This window comes from Chanodichthys erythropterus, chromosome 10, assembly GCF_024489055.1.
Source record: "Chanodichthys erythropterus isolate Z2021 chromosome 10, ASM2448905v1, whole genome shotgun sequence".
Classification (NCBI taxonomy): domain Eukaryota; kingdom Metazoa; phylum Chordata; class Actinopteri; order Cypriniformes; family Xenocyprididae; genus Chanodichthys; species Chanodichthys erythropterus.
The window spans coordinates 54,726,884-54,746,621 of NC_090230.1; the positions used below are offsets into that span (position 1 = coordinate 54,726,884).

The following is a 19,738-nucleotide window of genomic DNA, read 5'->3' on the forward strand; positions in this document are numbered from 1 at the left end:
CTTACGAGCTCTACGAGGACGTCACGTGAATGCTTTTTACAAGCAGGAATCTCGTAACTACAGGAATTACGAGGCCGGGTGAACGCACCTTTATTCACAAATATACATAATTAAATTAAAATAATTAAATCTCCAGTAGTATATATATATATATATATATATATATATATATATATATATATATATATATATATATATATATATATATATATATATATATATATATATAGTTAAACAGACTCATAAATAAATAAATAAATAAATAAATAAATAAATAAATGTGTCAATAATAATCTTATTATTGAGAATGTTATTTTCTGGGCTGCATCATGTGATTAGAGTTTAGTGTCACGTGACGAGGGAGTGCGTCAGAGCACGGAAGTTGTCATAAGGAGCTAAAAAGAGCTGCAGAGAGTACTGTTGATGTTATAGCCTGAAAATAACTCTCCCTGCTCGCTTACATCCCACCGAATTGCGTGTGCTTTTCGCATCATAAGCTATATAAACAGCAGAACTCGTCCCGCGGCTTCAGGAGAGTTTAAGCAGCGATATGGAGTGGTTTGGAGGCGGCGTGTTACAAACTGAACAGGACCGAAAGGAAAACATGCCCCGCACACACCCACACGAGGTACCTGAGAAAGTTCACCAGCGCTTCATGTATTACCTGATGCCCTTTGGTTGTGCTTTAAAACATTACGAGGTTGCTATCTCTAGGTGTTTAAACTGGAAACCGTGCTCTAAAGTCGTCGTTAGTTTGCGTTAGCTGGATTACTAGATGCTGCAGTAAAAGTTTACCGCAGGATGATTACACTTCTGGGCAAACATACAATGGCCCAAGACCAAAATGCCTAAACGCTAAGCTTTTTGCGTTATTGTCTTAACCACAAATTATTGGTCAGGAAAATGGCTAAATTCAAGCAAATGCACTACTTAAAAAGCCATCGCTGTCTCAGAAAAACAGCAAAGATAGAGTGAGGTTTTTGTCAGAATACGGGAAGTTGTGTGTGGAGCGATGAATCACAGTGAAACACGAGTTGCATGTTGATGCTCCAGCAGCTGAGAAATATAATAATAAACGCATCTCTAGCGCATCGAGGAAGAGATGTCACTGTGTAGGGAACCTTTTTAACTGCGGGTGTTTGTGAGCTAACGTTACTTCACTGTGAAAAGGCATTTATTGTTTCAGAGCACTGGAGAATAATGCAGAATGGCTTGCTTCCCATAGATGAAAAGCTGTTATCTAAAGAGGAATGATCAGATGTTATTTTCCAACAAGACAATGCTCCTGCCCAAATTACAAAGACAACAATGAGTAGCTTGAGAACAAGTCCAGGCTCCTGTTTTGGCCTTAGCAGAATCCAGATTTGAACCCTATAGTAAATATTTGGTCTCACATTAAACTCAAACAAACTGGGAGACATTTTTTAGCTACTAGTTTGAAGCCATTGAGTGGAACAACACTGACTCTACTTCCTGTAAAAAGATGTCTGCAAGTTGGGGAAGGCTATTCCGTGCTAAGTGACTTTATCTACAGTATTTTTGTAATTCTTGTTAATTTCCTGACCAGCGATTTGTGATTAAAATGGTCAAGACCACTTAATATTTTGCCATTTTTGTCTTGTCCCAATTAATAATATTCTTTTTATTTATTTATTTGCCCAGGAGTGTAAGATATAGGCTGCATCTCAAAAGTGAGCAGTCTACCTAGACAGCATTTTTGGGCTTTGTCACATCAAATTGGTCTATGGTGACAAAAATCCTGTTTAGGTAGACAAGCATCTCCGTTTTCCATTTGTACATTTGACTGTCATTGAGGGGTATTATCTGGATCTTTGACATGAGATCATGAGTCCGTGTTTTCGCTCTCATGTTGACAAGCTTGTTCTGACAGCTGTGGATAATGAGTACTTTATTATTAGATCCATGAAAATTCCACTGCTGGTTTGATGCATCACAGATGAGTTATTTAGCTCTGTAGTAACTTCATTGCAACTGCATAATATTCTTGATATTGCAATATCACATAAAAACAGCTTGGACCTTTGTTAAAACTCAGTAATACTAATGCAAATAATTTTTGGAAGTTAAAAAAATGCTTATCCACTTCACTTAGAGGATTTTAGAAGGACATCCAAGTTATGCTGTTCTTTTTACACCCTGACAAATGCATTGGGGAAAAAATATGAAAACTGTACCACCACCCTCATGAAACATCTGAATTTAAAGGGGTCATGAATTGAGAAATCAAATTTATTTGATCTTTTGGCACTTAAGAGGTCATTGTATTATAAAAATATCATAACTTCCTTGTTAGTCCAAAACAGATTTTATTAAAACCAAACTCAGAAAAGTGTCTTGTTTCAGAAATTTGTCACGTCATAGTGTGACAAAAGACCGCCTTCGCAGAAGATCGGTGCCTACTTCATCATTGCCTCTTTAGCCCCGCCCACCGATTCACGCATGTCATGTAGCAGTAAATAGCACAGGATTACTCCAGCAACAAAACAATAGAGATGCCTCTGAGGATTACAAGGCATTTTGAAGTGGCAAGTTGTGAAAAAACACAAGTCTTTGCATTGCCATCCTTGTGATCCTAACATTAAGAAAGAGTGGATGAACTTTATTTTAAACAAAGTTCCAGTCAGATTGCATCAGTAAGACACTATTTATTTGTTCACTTCATTTTACTGCGGATACATTTTTAAACAAGACACAGTTCAATGCAGGCTTTTCAGACAGACTGAAAATAACAGATGATGCAGTGATGACTATATTGGATCCAACAGTAATAATGTTGCAACACAAGTGTGAGTAACAGTGTTTTTACCATGTGTCACTATTGCTTTGTCTGTTACAGATCGTTTGATATGTACTGAGTATTTATACTGTAGCACTGCAGTCAAACTGAATAGTTGTGACTTGCTGTTCTTTCCATTTATGGGATTAATGCGTTGTATCATCGGATACGGTAGGAAGCACTTAGAGAAAGCTGCTTTTGTTATTGTTTTTATCTAAGCCATGCTCTGTAATCATGAATAAAAGCTTCAGTGAGTGACATCTTCTGTTTTGTCATCAGTAAGACGTTACAACACATTTCATTTTATTAAAACACAACACAGCAAATGACAATTAATACGTTTTTCACTTTATAGAATAGGATGAACTATGAATAGCCTATAAAAACGACAAACAGTGGCACATTCAATCATAATTAGTTTACACAAATCTCCATAAGTTATCATTTTTCAATTATAACTCTGTGGTAAGGCCAAGTACTTGAAGGTAGGGTAGGCAATTTATTTTATAAATGCATTTTGTTATACTGGTTGAAACTAGGGCTGTGTGATATGGACAAAAAAAATCCTATTACAATATTGCAATCATGATTTTGAGACACACTTTACGTTCATAAATGCATTCAGTTTGAATTTGACATTTTTCCAAAGGAAACCAATTAGAGCTTTATCATAAAGCTGTAACATGTCTCTAAAACAGATGTAAGGCAAAATAATCAGTAAGTAAAGGCGTATCAAAACATCTCTAGAACAGACATATGGCAAAACAAATATTAATGTGGGTATTCAAACCATCAAAACAATAAAAAAACAACCCATACTAAAGTCTCTCAAATAACTAAAATTAGAACAGTGGCAGAAACTAGCTGCTTTAAATGTTTTAAAGGTATGTCCACCATTTCTGGTTTCAAGCATGAATGTTGGCATAAGAAACCTCTGACTATAAACAATTTGAAAGGTCTAAGGATTTATAAAATATTATATTATTATGATAAAAAAAAATCTGTGACTTATTAAAAAATATCCATGTATTTAATATGAAATAAGTGCCTCTTATGCATCCACTGTGGAAAAAAAAAACTGTACACACTGTAAAAAAATAATACCCTATATCTACTCAAAATTGTGGCAACAGATTACAAGCAATATTATTAAAATTTAACAAATAAGAATTGAGTTAAAATTAATCAAATGAGCTCCTTAAAAGTGAACCATTTAAAATGAGTAACTGCAAATAGCACACAAAAAAAAGTGAGTACAATTTAAACAAAAATATTGGGTTCATTGGACAAAACAAAACTATATTAATGAATACTACTTAATGAGATTATTTTGACATAACACAAAATTAAGTTTGCATTTGTATTTCTTAACTAACATTAACAAAAAATAATACTTACTGTAACAAATGTAGCTATAGCTCAATCTTAGTTAATGCTTTAAATAATGAGACCTTATTGTAAAGTGTTACCTGCTGTTCTTTATAGCTTAATTCTTTTGCACTTTAAAATTTTGAAAATTGAACATTTGAAAATTTTACTTTATATTTTTTGTGTATTGTATTATTATATTTAAACATTCAGAGTAGGGCTGGGCGATGTATCGAATGCTTTTGTCACGCGCATTTCTTCAGTAAAGCCGGTTCCCTGATTGCGGCTAAATCGCCATCACCTGCTTTCAAATGAAGCGGCATTTAATAGACAGAGCCGTAGTTCACTGATAAGACACGCAATATCGCGTTCAATATCGACGGCGATACATATCGATATTGAACGCGATATTGCGTGTCTTATCAGTGAACTACGGCTCTGTCTATTAAATGCTGAAGAAATGCGCGTGACAAAAGCATTCGATACATCGCCCAGCCCTAATTCAGAGTTCTTTTTTAGGCCTGGGAGGGTTACTTTAAAAATGTATTCCATTACAGTTACGAATTACTTCATAAAAAAAGAAAAAAAGTATTCAGTAACATAATCCACAATATGAAAGTAATGTAATCATGTAATCTGATTACTTTGTGATTACTTCAAACTTTACTATAAATAAATTGCATTTTTAAATTTAATTTTAATTATTTCTTCTCAATTTCTGCAAGTTTCTAAATGTTACACGTTCCATACTTTTGAATGGGTCTCAACAATAAAAATATTTTACAAATCTGATAAATTATCTATTTCAATATAATTATTGTCGTTGTTGTTTAGAGCTTAAAAATATAAAAGTCACATCAGATCATAAACAAACTGAAGCTCAGATCAAACATTTCTGTTTGTTTGTTTGGTTACTTTAAAAACCAATTAAAACTAACCAATCATGTCTCATTTCCACAACATGGGAATACACAGCCCTGAATAAATATAAATATATATATATATATATATATGTATATGTGTGTGTGTGTGTGTGTGTGTGTGTGTGTAAAGGGCTATTCAGACATCTAGTGGCTACAGTATGGTATTACAGATTATTTTTTAGTTCTTTGATAAAGAAAGTGTTTTCATAGCTGAAAGGCAGAGTATACACTGTACAACCATGTCGTTTGCATTTTCTTCTTTGAAAACAAAATAGCAGCGAAACTAGTAGCAGTGATTCAATCTGTGTCTGAGGAGATTGTAGATGGGTGTTATTTGCCATGGACATACATGGAGAAAAGTAGCTCCGGCTAGTATGTTCCTCCGCAAGACGCATGCAGTTCTGTTTATTAACCGCTAGAGGGCCAAAAATCGCAGACAGCAGCTTTAAGCAGCGCTTATGTGTTATTATGGCAAAATAATGATTTATTTAGTTTTAAATGAAACGAATGTAATCCTAATAGTATATTCCCTTTTTTCAAAATGTAACTGTAATCTGATTACAACGTTTTTGACGTAACTGTAACGAATTACAGTTACTGGATTTTTGTATCCTGATTACGTAACGCTGTTACATGTATTCCATTACTCTCCAACCCTGGTTCTTTTTGTTATAACAAAGAGTTCTTAAACCTGTTATACTATGACAACACTTTTTTTTGCGAATTATTTCAATAGCGTGATAATACTGTATACCGTGATAAAAGCTTCAGCAATTAATCGCAACATGAAAATTTGATATGGTCACATGCCTAATAGAGAGATATATATATTCTCTATTAATTACATGTGATCAAAGCTGAATTTTCAGCATCATTACTCCAGTCTTCAGTGTCACATGATTCTCACAAAACATTTATTTTTATCAATGTTGAAAACGGCTGTGCTGCATAATATTTTTATGGAAAACAAAATGCTTTTTTTTTTTTAAGATTTTGATGAATAGAAATGAATGTATGAATTTCCCATGCCCATAATTTTCCATAATGATTTGTGACCATTATCTCTGTGTCCCATCACAGCCCAGTGCAGAGAGCATGGCATCTCTGTGCCTGAGTCAACAGCGCTGTGTGAAGGCCTCTATCGCGTCCCAGTGGCAGCTGGCAGAAGCGCAGGACCAGCTCTGCGGTTTGGAGCTTCACAGCTCAGAATCTGTTGAGCAGGAGCATGCCAGAGCCCTGGCCTCCTCTGCTGAGCTCTCCCAGATCGAACAGGAGTGGAGACATAAAGAGAGGATGCTGGGAAGGAGTCCCACTCTGTGTTCGGAGGTCAGCCATGATGTATTTGACAAGGTATCTTAACACTCTAGAAAAGTTATTCGGTGTTCATGCCAAACTTATATTTCTGCTTTGTAAGATATAGTTCACTGTAGCCACAGGGCTGCTGTTATCACAGCACTTAACTCTAACTCTAAAAATAAAATGTACAGCAGTATTCCCCCTTTAGAGGTCTGCAGTGTCGGGTTAACAGCAAAAATAAATGGATAAAATAAATACATATGAACTTAAGTTTGTTACTTACTTCTGAACCTCTAAATATACACTCCCGTTTGTAAGTTTGGGGTAAGTAAGATGAAAACATGAATACTTTAATTCATCAAGGACACATTGAATTGATCAAAAGTGACAGTAAAGGCATTTATAATATTACAAAATATTTATATTTCAAATAAATTCTGTTCTTTTGAGCTCTCTATTAATCAGAGAATCCTGAGAAAAATGTATGACTAACAAATATATTAAGCAGCACAACTGCTTTTTTTCAACATTGATAATGATCAGAAATGTTTCTTGAACATCAAATCAGCTTATTAGAATAATTTTTTGAAGGATCGTGTGACACTCAAGACTGGAGTAATGATGCTGAAAATTCAGCTTTGATCACAAGAATAAATTACATTAGTAACACTTTATTTTACTGTGTCCTTGTTACACAACTAACATGCACTTACTATAGTAATAACAGTAAATGATGCATCATTTCAAGCAATTAACCCTAAACCAAACCCTTATTAAATAATAAGTACATGTTGTTACATAATACTCAGTATGTAAATGTATAATATAATATATATAATATGCTGAATATCCTGGCCACTCTTTTTACTGTGATGAAAAGCTTCAAAGGTGTCAAGCTTCAAAGTGGCTAGCTAAATAAATAAATAACACTGTTAAAGTAGTCCATACAGTATGACTTGTGCACTATATTCCAAGTCTTTTGACAGCATACTATAATCATTGTGTGACAACAGACATCTCTAATAATTATTATTCACTAATAATCTTCCACTCCAGTGAGCTGCTAAGGTTGTGTTTCACTAGATGACTTATAAAATTGTTTAGTGAGATTCTGGCATCGTCCACTGGTTATTAAATCATTAAGTTGAACTTCAGATCAGGCCAATTTGTGAACAAATCATTCAGAGTGGCTTTGTGATCTAGATTACTTTTAATCAATTCAATATAAAGATTCAACTCAAAATGATTTGTCAGTGAATCAGACATATCTGCTTAAAAATTAACAAGTTAGGATATTTGTATACAAAAATGTATCTTTCATTTTCCAAGGAAACAAAAGGTAGTTCCTCTTTGTGTCCGTTCAAATAGTAAGCTAGTAAGCTAAATACTGTGTAAAATTTTCATCATAGTTTATATACTTCAGTAGTTTAACCTGTGTAGTTCTTGTGGTCTTTGCTGAGGATCTGTGCCAATGGCTGTTGTGTCGACAAGGCCTTCACAGGGGATTGTCTAGTAGACACGGTCTCTGCTGACATTCAGGGCTGCGTTGTGGTCATGTGTTGGTGCAGGTCCACCATCAGATTTGGATGTGGACTAGATCCAGCTGACTACAGTAACCTCTGGATAAACAGAGAGACTGATATAAGCTTAGATGCCATTCTTCTTATGATGTAACAAGTACATCGGGTATTATAGGACATGTTCCCGGGTTCTGGTTGACCTAATTTATGCATCCTAACCATCCTTCAACAGATGTGAATTATAGAAATGTGATAATATGTTATGTGTATGCCAGCTTAAAGAGATGTGTTTTTAGTCTAGATTTAAAGGTCCCGTTCTTCGTGATCCCATGTTTCAAACTTTAGTTAGTGTGTAATGTTGTTGTTAGAGTATAAATAAAATCTGTAAAATTTAAAGCTCAAAGTTCAATGCCAAGCGAGATATTTTATTTAACAGAAGTCGCCTACATCGAACGGCCCGTTTGGACTACATCCCTCTACTTCCTTCTTTAATAATGTCACTAAAACAGTTTTTTGACTAACCTCCGCCCACAGGAATACACAAGAGTTGCGTTTGTAGAGTGTGTTTGTCACCATGTCATCGAAACGCTGTTATTTTCATCCCGCAGTCCAATCACCGGGTCTGATTCCGGCTCAAATTGATAGGGTAAAATTAAAGACATGTTTACAATAACACTGAGCGCGTGCATCTCTACGTTGTGGTAAGAGGCGTGACTTTTCCGGGCAAGGAGCGCTAAGCTGCTGTCGAATCACAACACAGGAACCGCTGGCACAATCAGAACTCGTTACGTATTTCTGAAGGAGGGACTTCATAGAACAAGGAAGTCATCAGCCCGTTTTTATGACAGTGGAAACAGCGGTATACAGATAAGTAAATTATGTGAAAAATACTGTTGTTTTTTTTTTTTTTTTTACACGCGATACATGAACACGTTATATTGCACACTATAAACACAATCAAAGCTTCAAAAAAACACGAAAAACGGGACCTTTAAACTGACAGTGTGTCTGCTTCCCGAACAAGGCTAGGAAGACTGTTCCAGAGTTCGGGTGCTAAATAGGAAAAGGATCTACCACCTGCAGTTGATTTTGAAATTCTAGGTATAGGTATTATCAATTGACCAGAATTTTGGGATTGCAGTGGAGGTAGACTATAATGTGTAAAGAGCTCGCTCAAGTACTGAAGAGCTAAACCATTTAGTGCTTTGTAAGTAACTACCAAGATTTTAAAATGTGATGTTTAATAGGGAGCCAATGCAGTGTTGACAGAACCGGCCTAATATGGTCACACTTCCTAGTTCTAGTAAGAACTCTATCTGCTGCATTTTTTTGACCAGCTGGAATTTCTTTTATTAAGCGTGAAGCGCAACCACCCAGTAGAGCATTATAATAATCAAGCCTTGATCAAGGTCATGAATGCATGAACTAACTGTTCTGCATTTGTCATTGAGGGCATATGTCATAATTTAAACATAATTTAAATATATATAGATTAATCCTTATTAAAGTTACAGAAGTTATTCAGTCAAGAGCAGTGAGTGATCTTTTTCTTTGTCCTTTGTTGTTTGACAGTTATATTAGGCTACTGTCACTTTTAAAGGATTAGTTCACTTTTAAATAAACTTTTCCTGATAATTTACCCCCATATCATCCAAGATGTCCATGTCTTTCTTTCTTCAGTCGAAAAGAAATTAAAGTTTTTGATGAAAACATTCCAGGATTTTTCTCCTTATATTAGACTTCAATGGGCACCAAACATCTGAAGGTCATAATTAGTTTCACTGCAGCTTCAAATTGTTCTACACGATCCCAGATGAGAAATAAGGGTATTATCTAGTGAAACCATCACTCATTTTCTAACAAAAATTGAAAATTATATAAGTTTTAACCAGAAATGCTCATCTTGAACTAGCTCTCTTCTTCTCCTCTATTAGAATTCCAGCAGTGTAGACACTGCTAAGCATATTACTGCCCTCCACAGGCCAAAGTTTGAACTAATTTTTATATGCAATATGCTAGTTCAATAGTATATAACAATTAGTTCAAACTTTGGCCTGTGGAGGGCAGTAATACGCTTAGCATTGTCTACACTGCCAGAATTCTAATAGAAGAGAAGAAGAAGAGAGCTAGTTCAAGATGAGCATTTCTGGTTAAAACTTGTATAATTTTACATTTTTTTTCAGAAAATGAGCGATGGTTTCACTAGATAAGACCCTTATTTCTCATCTGGGATCGTGTTGAACAATTTGAAGCTGCAGTGAAACTAATTATGACCTTCATCTGTTTGGTGCCCATTGAAGTCCACTATATGGAGAAAAGACCTGGAATGTTTTCATCAAAAACTTTAATTTCTTTTCAACTGAAGAAAGAAAGACATGGACATTTTGGATGAAATGGGGGTGAGTAAATTATCAGGAAAAGTTAATTTAAAAGTGAACTAATCCTTTAAGACCTAATGCCCAGATCGAATATATAGTGTTACACGTGCGTTTTATTTCTCAACTGTTTGCGTTCATGCAAGACATAACCGACTGTGTTTATGAGGATATTCTCCAAGACGGGCATTTTGACATAATTTTTTGTGAAGTTGTCTGTTCAAGCGCAAGACATGAAAGAGAACTCAAATCAGTATTCACGTGTAGTATGAGAATCGGCTTTCTTTGCGCCCGCTTTGGATGTTCTTTGCGAGTACCGAATTCAGTTGTATTTCACGTCTTCAAGCTGGTGAATATTTAAGCTGGCAGTCCTTATGGTTGAGCCCTGACTATTTGGTCTTTTAACTTTTGCTGTAGTTCATTTGGTATAGTCTATGTAAGTTCTGTTGTCTGTTTGTAGTGTTTTTTGTTTGTGCATATTGATGTATACAAACAAAATTCAGTCCTAAAAGTGTTTGCAATATGGGAAAGTCTGTTGATTATCTCGTGTTGCTTAATGCATTAACTATTTACTAACAAATAAGACCTTACTGTAAAGTGTTACCAAAATTGTTGTACATCAAAAATGGACCTAAATGCAATAGGAGGAATATAATTAATGATCTGTGTGACACAAAAATGGATGTTGGATTGCCCATTCGTTTGTGTGCTTGGACAAAAACTGAATTTAACACATTAAAGTGATAGTTCACCCAAAAATGAAAATTCTGTCATTTATTACTCACCCTCATGACGTTCCACATCCGCAAGACTTTTTGATGAAATCTGAGAGGTTTCTGTCTCTCCATAGACATCTAATGCAACTACCACTCCAAGGTCCAGAAAAGTAGGAAAGACATCATTAAAGTACTCCATGTGACTCCAGTGGTTTAAACTCAATTTTATGAAGCGAAGTGAGTGCTTTGTTTGTGCAAAAAAATTGTCAAAAAATGCATAATTCACCACTTACAAAAATATTGATCTGCAACTCATGCTCACGAGAGCTTCACGACACATGCGTGTTGTGTTCAGACTTGTGGGTCAACACAACGCACATGTGCGAGTGTTCACAAGAGCTTCACGACACATGCGTTTTGTGTTCACGTGAGAGCTGGCATTGTTGCATGAACATGTTTGAATAATATTATTATTATTATTAGTGGTATTATTATAAGTGGTAAATTGTTTTTTGCACAAACAAAGCACTCACATTGCTTCATAAAATTGAGTTTAAGTCACATGGAGTACTTTAAGGATGTCTTTTCCTACCTTTCTGGACCTTGGAGTGGTAGTTGTGTTGGATCTTTATGGAGAGACAGAAACCTCTCAGATTTCATCAAAAATATCTTAATTCGTGTTCTGAAGATGAATGAAGATTTTACAGATGTGGAACGACATGAGGGTGAGTAATAAATGACAGAATTTTCATTTTTGGGTGAATTAACCCTTTAAGTATGTAGTTTGCTGATGCCCCTTTTCTCGCTTTTTTTCATAGAGTATCATAAACATTTCACAGTCTTGGCCTAATGAATCTGATCACGATAAGAACTTAGGCTTCAACCAGCGTAATGAAGAACTCTTGAAACATTTTGGTAAGTTATGGGGTTTGTGTTTGATTTGGATGTTGTTTATTAATGGACACTGTTGATCTTAATGGAGGTTGTCATCCTTTTTCTGATTGGACAGGGATGTTGAGGAGGTGGGATGATAGTCAGCGCTTTCTAGCAGAGTACCACCATCTCATCTGTGAAGAAACAGCCAATTACCTGATCCTGTGGTGCTTCCGTCTACAGGCAGAGCAAGTGAGTCCCTTTTCTGGCCATAGTTTGTAGTATGTATACTGTGCACTATGTACTCGCAGTATCTCTGATACTGATTGTCTCTTCTACAGAAAGAGGCCTTAATGGAGCAGGTGGCTCATCAGGCAGTCGTCATGCAGTTTATTCTGGAAATGGCCCGCAACACTCAGCAGGACCCACGAGGCTGCTTCCGTCAGTTCTTTCAGAAAGCCAAAGTGAGACTCGCATCTGCAGTGTACTGCAGTGCTGCAGACATCACCTTAAACCTCTGCTGGGCTTTTCCCAGTTTTGATGCACAGCAATGCTGCATTTGTTTGATCAAAAATACAGTAAAACAGTAATATTGTTAAATATAATTACAATTTAAAGGTGTTCACTTTAAATATGTTTTAAAATGCAATTTATTTAAGCTGATTTTTCATCATCACACAGTCTTCAGTGTCACATGATCCTTCAGAAATAATTTTAATGTGCTGATTTGCTGCTCTGTTATTAACAGTTATTATTGTTACTTAATTATAATAATGGTTATATTATTGGTTTTTGATGGTTAATATTTTTGTGGAAAGCATGATACATTTTCTCAGGATTCTTTGATGAATAGAAAGTTCAAATAACAGCATTTATTTGAAATAGAAATCTTTTGTAACATAAATGTCTTTGTCACTTTTAACCAATTTAATTCAAATATATAAAAAAAAATTAATTCCCAAAAGAACCCAAACTTTTTTATGGTAGTGTATCACAGTTTCCACAAAAATATGAACCAGCACAACTGTTTTCAACATTGATGATAATAATCAGAAATGTTTCTTGAGCATCATCTCATCATATTAGAATGGTTTCTGATCATGTGACACTGAACTGGAGTAATGATGATGAAATTCAGCTTTGATCACAAGAATAAATTACATTTTACAGTTTTACAGTTATTTTAAATTATAATAATATTTCACAATGATTAGAGATGTCTACCAACAACATTAAAAAAAATTAATGAAATTAAAAATGAATAAATTAATTATACCTAACTTTTGTCAAGTCAAGTGAGTGTTATGCAATAATGTCAGTGACCACTAGAGAGAGGCATGACATAACTGACAGCCCAAGGCAAGGAAAAAGGCAATAGGGACAAAGAAGTTCATGAAGTTCATATTCATGAAGTTCGTATTCATTTTTTCACTGAATTCACTTAATCATTTCTAATCATGCTTTGCGCTTTTTTTCTTTCTTTTTTTTTTTTTAAGGCAGGGCAGGAGGGATACTTGGACGTCTTCCACACAGAGCTCGAAGCCTTCAAGCACAGAGTTAAAGAGTATACCATGAAATCAAAAGGAGAAACCCAAAAGGATCCAGTACATCAAAATACATCACCAGGCTATCGTCTCGACCCCAAGGAGGTTTTGGAGTCTTTGCCACCGGTAGGAATGATAATCAAATCTCTTTATGTGCTGTTATCTAATTGTGTTTTGTAATTATTATTTTTCTCACCCTCATGTCGTTCTACATCCATAAGACCTTCGTTCATCTTTGGAACACAAATTAAGATATTTTTGATGAAATCCGAGAGCTCTTTGACTCCTCGACTAATTATTACATGCGTCGTGCTGCTCATATGAACAGCGTCTGCTGTAAGAAGATACTGTTGAATAAATGACATGAGGGTGAGTAATTTTCATTTGACAGAATTGAGTGACAGAATTTTCATATTTGGGTGAACTAACCCTTAAAGTTTTTTTGGCTTTTAGTATTAACTTGTTAGCCTTAAGGTTATCTATAAGCTGGTGTGCGCCAAAACAATGACAAAATTCGCATTTAGAAGATATAAGCGTTCAAAACTTAGTCTCTCACTTCCACCAATATGGATCAGCGATTATGATGACATCACTCTGCACTTCTCATCAGATTTTCTGTCCAATCAAATACTCTCTAGAATCTGAAGTGTCCCGCCCCCTACTTTATAAATAGACCCTGAAGCTGCGACTGAAATCGGTCACTTGTTTTACATGGTGAATGGCGCATAGTGCACTGTATAGGGGATAGGGAACTATTCAGACAGTGTAAATATACTTTCCAATTCGGGCGAATGAAGTCCGGTTTTGACGTTGGTGTGACAAGAACCACCGCAGTGCGTACACAGTCTGTTCCAGTCCAGAGACACGATAGCACAGAGCGGATCATATGCATGAGTTGGTGCAGACCACAAAATGAATCGGACCTATTCGAATTCTGCACAGAACGCTGTATTTTAAAGTGAAATGGGGGAGATTAGGAGGAGGAATGGTTAGACAGACTCTGACGAGACGTAGACGAGATAACACCGGTGCCATGCACCAACATAAATGACACACTTTTCAAACTAAACATTCTCAGCATGATTATGTTCACGGTTTTGCTTTAGTAACAGTTTCACATTAAATCTCAAAGGGGAATCTATTAGACTGGCTGTCAAATGCAGCTCTGGCTGTCTGAGCTGTGATATAAACAAAACGCCTTTGGCTGTTTTTAAAGAGGGTAGAAGCTACTCTACATCCGCCCTGTCTTCCTGTTGCAGGGGAAATTACGTCAACGCGTTGAATTTTAAAGGCACTTTAGTGGGCATGTATACTGTATTGAACGTTTTCAATATTGATCAAAAATACAGTAAAGACAGTAATATTGTGAAATTATTACAAATTAAAATAGCTGTGTTCTATTATATTTTGAAATGTAATTTATTCCTGGGACCAAAGCAGAATTTTCAGCATCATTACTCCAGACTTCGGTGTCACATGATCCTTCAGAAATCATTCTAATATGATGATTTGATGCTTGAGACATTTATTATAATTATCAACATTGAAAACAGTTGTGCCACTTCATATTTTTGTGGAAATCATACCTTACTTTCAGGATTATTTGATTTATAGAAGGTTAAAAAAGGGTTGTTGTTTTTTTTGTAACAATGTAAAAGTCTTTACTGTAAATTTTGATCATTTAATGGTTCTTGCTGAATAAAATGATCAATTTCTTTTCCAACTTTTAAATAGCACTAATAGCACACACAAAATAAGTCAAATGTGGAATTTGCAGGAGCTGAAAACATGCATCCAGATGCAAGATATGCAGATTCTTCAGAATGTGCTGAGCAACATGAACCCACAGGTAACGCAGCAGCAGTAAGGCCCGTTCACACCAAGGACGATAACTATAACACTAAAGAGACAGTTCTAAAAATCATTCTAAATGTAAAAGAATAGCAGAGTCCACACCACAACTATAGTGATAACGGCACAGGGAAACAATATCATTGGAATCACTCAGAACGATTAGTTCCAGCTGATGAACAATAAAAACTGACAGCCAATCAGAATCCATCCACTTTTAAAGAGCTCGAGCTATTAAAGTGGCAGACGATAAATGGAAATCAGAACGATATCATGTGTTGGTGAGGAAGCTAATATAGATATAGATATCGTTCTTGGTGTGAACAGCACTTAATGCTGTAAAAAATCAGAATGTGTCAACCTGCGCTTTTCTGATTCGTCTTAATGATCCCAGTTCCTTGATTTATTATTTTTGGAGAAGAGATTAGTGGCTTACTTTACTAGTGGTGGTGTGATGCTGCTGATTCCTAACTCTACAAATTTTACGTTGCAGCTTTGAAAGTATGCCGCATTGTCCAGAGCTTAACCCAAAGATTATGGCTTGATTCAGGGTCAGTTAGAGGTTATGAATATTTTTCAGGTTTTGAACACATCCTCCACCACTTTCACTTGTCACCACAGAGCACACGTGTCATGCTACTAAGTCAATGAGAGCCAAAGGACACAGGAAGAGTTGCATAACTGCTTTAATCTGCAGGATTGTTGCATTCATCAGAATGCAGGCTGACCTATAATCGCTCTTCCTGCCCTGCAGACCTGCATCAACATGGATTTGCAGATTATAACGCTACAGTTGAAGGGATAGTTCACCCAAATATTAAAATTGTGTAATTTATTCAGCCTGATGACCATCCAAAAACCACGTCTCACTTTCTTCTATTGAGCACAAAACAAGTTGCTTCTTTCCATATAATGAAATTGGATGGGGACTGCTTCAAAATGACAAAAACAGCAGTAGTCCTTATGACAACCATAAACATTTGAGGATAAGATTTTATCCTTATAGATTTTATACTTTTATTTGGCAAGATATTGATCTAAAGTGACAGTAAAGACTTTTTTAATATCTGAGATTTCTATTTCAAATAAATGCTGTTCTTTTAAACTTTCTATTTATCAGAGAATCCTGACAAAAAAATGTATCATGGTTTCCACAAAAATATGAAGCAGCACAACTTTTCAACATTGATAATAATCAGTAATGTTTCTTGAGCATCAAATCACCATATTAGAATGATTTCTGAAGAATCATGTGACAATGAAGACTGTTTGTCATCTTTTTTTTTTTTAAATCTGAAAGTAAAAGTTTATTCCATTTAAATTAATATATTTTGTTTGAAAACATTTTAGAGTAATATTGATATTTTTTATAATTTCTCTTTTTTTTTTAAAGGTGCCCTAGATTTTTTTTTAAAAAAAGATGTAATATAAGTCTAAGGTGTCTCCTGAATGTGTCTGTGAAGTTTCAGCTCAAAATACCCCATAGATTTTTTTAACTGCCTATTTTGGGGCATCATTATAAATGAGCCAATTCGGGGTGTGTGGCCCTTTAAATCTGGTGCTCCACGCCCCAAGAGCTCACGCTTGCCTTAAACAACATAAAAAAAGTTCACACAGCTAATATAACCCTCAAAATGGATCTTTACAAAGTGTTCGTCATGCAGCATGTCTAATCGCGTAAGTACAGTGTTTATTTTGATGTTTACATTGATTCTGAATGAGTTTGAGGCTATGCTCCGTGGCTAACGGCTAATGCTACACTGTTGGAGAGATTTCTAAAGAATGAAGTTGTGTTTATGAATTATACAGACTGCAAGTGTTTAATAATGAAAATAGCGACGGCTCGTCTCCGTGAATACAGTAAGAAACGATGGTAACTTTAACCACATTTAACAGTACATTAGCAACAAGCTAACTAAACATTTAGAAAGACAATTTACAAATATCACTAAAAATATCATATCATGGATCATGTCAGTTATTATTGCTCCATCTGCCATTTTTCGCTGTTGTTCTTGCTTGCTTACCTAATCTGTTGATCCAGCTGTGCACAGATCCAGACGTTAATACTGCCTGCCTTTGTCTAATGCCTTGAACATGGGCTGGCATATGCAAATATTAGGGGCGTACATATTAATGATCCCGACTGTTACGTAACAGTCGGTGTTATGTTGAGATTCGCCTGTTCTTCTGAGGTCTTTTAAACAAATGAGATTTATATAAGGAGGAAACAATGGTGTTTGAGACTCACTGTATGTCATTTCCATGTACTGAACTCTTGTTATTCGACTATGCCGAGGTAAATTCAATTTTTGAATCTAGGGCACCTTTAAATGGGGTTAAATGTAGCAATAGCATGGTAAAAACATGGTAACATTCAAAAAATGTTACACATTCACTTATTAAAGAGAAGTTACTGAACAGCTACAGTATGGTTTTAGTTGAAAAATACTAGGTTATGACTGTTTTATAAGCTTATATTCCATCAGGTCCAAACGGACCCGGGAATACATCCGTTTTTTTGTTTTGTTTTTTTTGCATTACAAGGGTTAAGTGTACAGCACACTTTCTGTTCCTTATACTGATCTCTGTGCTGCAAGTTTTTTGCTGTTTAATAATATCCTCTTTCTGAATGATCACAGGTAGCAGAATACCACGTGAAACGATGCTTGGAGGCAGGACTTTGGACGAATATACCACGATCCTCCAAAGAGGAGAGTTCAGAAACGGACGAGTGGAGAATGATGGAGACCTAGCAGTGAAGACACGCTCTATCCCTGACGAAACTTCAGTAGGAAAATGGCTTTGGGAAGGAGGACAGAAAGAACAAGGGCTGTGCTCAAAGACTTTTGTTATGTATCCGTGCCTGAATGTGTGCTGCACTTTATATTTGTTTAATAGAGAAAGTATTTAAAAAAAAAAAAAGACAGGAAACTGTATTTTGAGGCACTTATATTTTTGTGCATATTTTGTTACATTTCTGTTGCTAACTTTTCGTCAATCTGTTTTAGCAGTTTGAAAAGTTTAGGAAAGTGGTGCAAGCAGGAGTGCAAAGTAAAAACTCAAATATTTTTGACTTTTTTGTTGTAAATTGGTTTTAAATCAACAAGATCAGTGATATTTGAGGAGCCTTTTGCTGTTTTATATTTGTTTGAACATTTTGTTTCATATCCCCACCTTTGAATTGTAATCTACAAAGTCCACTGCACTTTGAACTCTAGCTGCTATCTGGGAACTGTTTCATGTGTGCATGAACGCAGCAGATAAGTCAGCTTCCTGCAGATAGAGAAACGACATTGAGGCGGAGCAGGACCACCCACTTTGTTTTCTTCATGGTGGAAGGGAGACGTTTGCAAAAAATAATTTGCAGGTGCAACATGAAAGCCAGCAATGTAATGTTGGTACCTACAATTATAATGAAAGATTCACATTTACTGTTGTCAAAATGTAAACGGGATGCTCAAGGCACTTGGCTGTTGAGTTTGATTTGCCGTCAAAAGCAAAAAATGACAAATGTCCTAAATTCTGTTATTTTCTCACACTTATGTCATTACAAACCTGTATGACTTACCTTTTTCTGTGAAACATAAATGAAAATATGTTGCAAAATGTTTTATTCATACAGTGAAGGTCAATGGGTTCCAAAAAATGTTGTTTTGGACCCCATTGGCTTTCATTATATGGTCAAAAATGAGAAACGTTTTTCTAAAAATATGCATTTCTCAGAAGAAAGTAAGTCGTGCGTGTTTGAAACAACATGAGGGTGAGTAAAATGATAAAATTGGGTGAATTATCTTTCACGGTGAGATTTTGAGAGTATCAAACTGACTTCTATTCATTGCAATAATCACATTGAAAGCCTGTAGATGCTGTTTGCGTGTCACATCCAGCCAGTTTGCATTGTCTGTACTGCACACAAAATTTACAGTAAACTTAGGATTTGTGTTATAATAAATGATGTGATGATATTGTGCAAGTCTTTACAATCAGATCAAACTAACTGAATTAAATCTTCGGAGCCACAGTATTGCTGACTGCTTGAAATGTTTTATTTCACCGTGAGTTCACTATTATTAAAATAACATTTTAGCATTTTATAAATGTTTTTGCTAGCTGTCTGTGTGAGGAATTCACCTCTGATTACATGCGTGCAATAAACTGGCTTCAAACGTTTTTGGGGAGGGGCTTTTTTTGATTGACAAAGCGAGGTTTGTGGGTTGTACAATGAAAGTAGGATAAAATGTACAATACGTGCTTCTTTCGGCACGTCCGCTCAACAAAAGGAACACAAGGCTTCGATCATAAAATTTAACAATCTTAAGTTAATATGTAAGAACACAAATGTGGGAGATATTGATTGAGAAAATACTGGATTGTTCTTGCTAACATTTGATAAGAAAATTGTCATAATTTCCATTTTATTATTATTTCTCTTAAGCCTAATCAGTGAATCTTTTGGTACAAAATATATAATG

General features: G+C 35.5%; 1 protein-coding gene across 4 annotated transcripts; it reads left to right on the forward strand.

The window, feature by feature from the left end:
- The first annotated feature begins 394 nt into the window (after nucleotides 1-394).
- cdc37l1 (cell division cycle 37-like 1) lies at nucleotides 395-19,676 on the forward strand. Of its 4 annotated transcripts, none has more exons than XM_067398242.1 (8): nucleotides 395-628; nucleotides 6,169-6,438; nucleotides 11,814-11,910; nucleotides 12,005-12,120; nucleotides 12,210-12,332; nucleotides 13,365-13,538; nucleotides 15,190-15,261; nucleotides 17,906-19,676. In XM_067398242.1, exons 1-8 carry the CDS (start codon nucleotides 551-553, stop codon nucleotides 18,017-18,019), a joined length of 1,044 nt encoding a protein of 347 aa, XP_067254343.1. In that variant the 5' UTR covers nucleotides 395-550; the 3' UTR covers nucleotides 18,020-19,676. The 4 variants fall into 4 exon arrangements, with proteins under 4 accessions (XP_067254343.1, XP_067254344.1, XP_067254345.1 ...); XM_067398244.1 differs by lacking the exon at nucleotides 395-628 and adding an exon at nucleotides 648-2,807; XM_067398245.1 differs by lacking the exon at nucleotides 395-628 and adding an exon at nucleotides 2,844-2,968.
- Nucleotides 19,677-19,738: the final 62 nt, after the last annotated feature.

Excerpts from the sequence above, each read along its gene's own strand:
- cdc37l1 (XM_067398242.1), top strand. The coding sequence starts at position 551 with ATGGAGTGGTTTGGAGGCGGCGTGTTACAAACTGAACAGGACCGAAAG. Across the intron at positions 11,911-12,004 it reads AGAACTCTTGAAACATTTTG|GGATGTTGAGGAGGTGGGAT; the intron begins GTAAGTTATGGG and ends CTGATTGGACAG. Across the intron at positions 15,262-17,905 it reads TGAGCAACATGAACCCACAG|GTAGCAGAATACCACGTGAA; the intron begins GTAACGCAGCAG and ends GAATGATCACAG.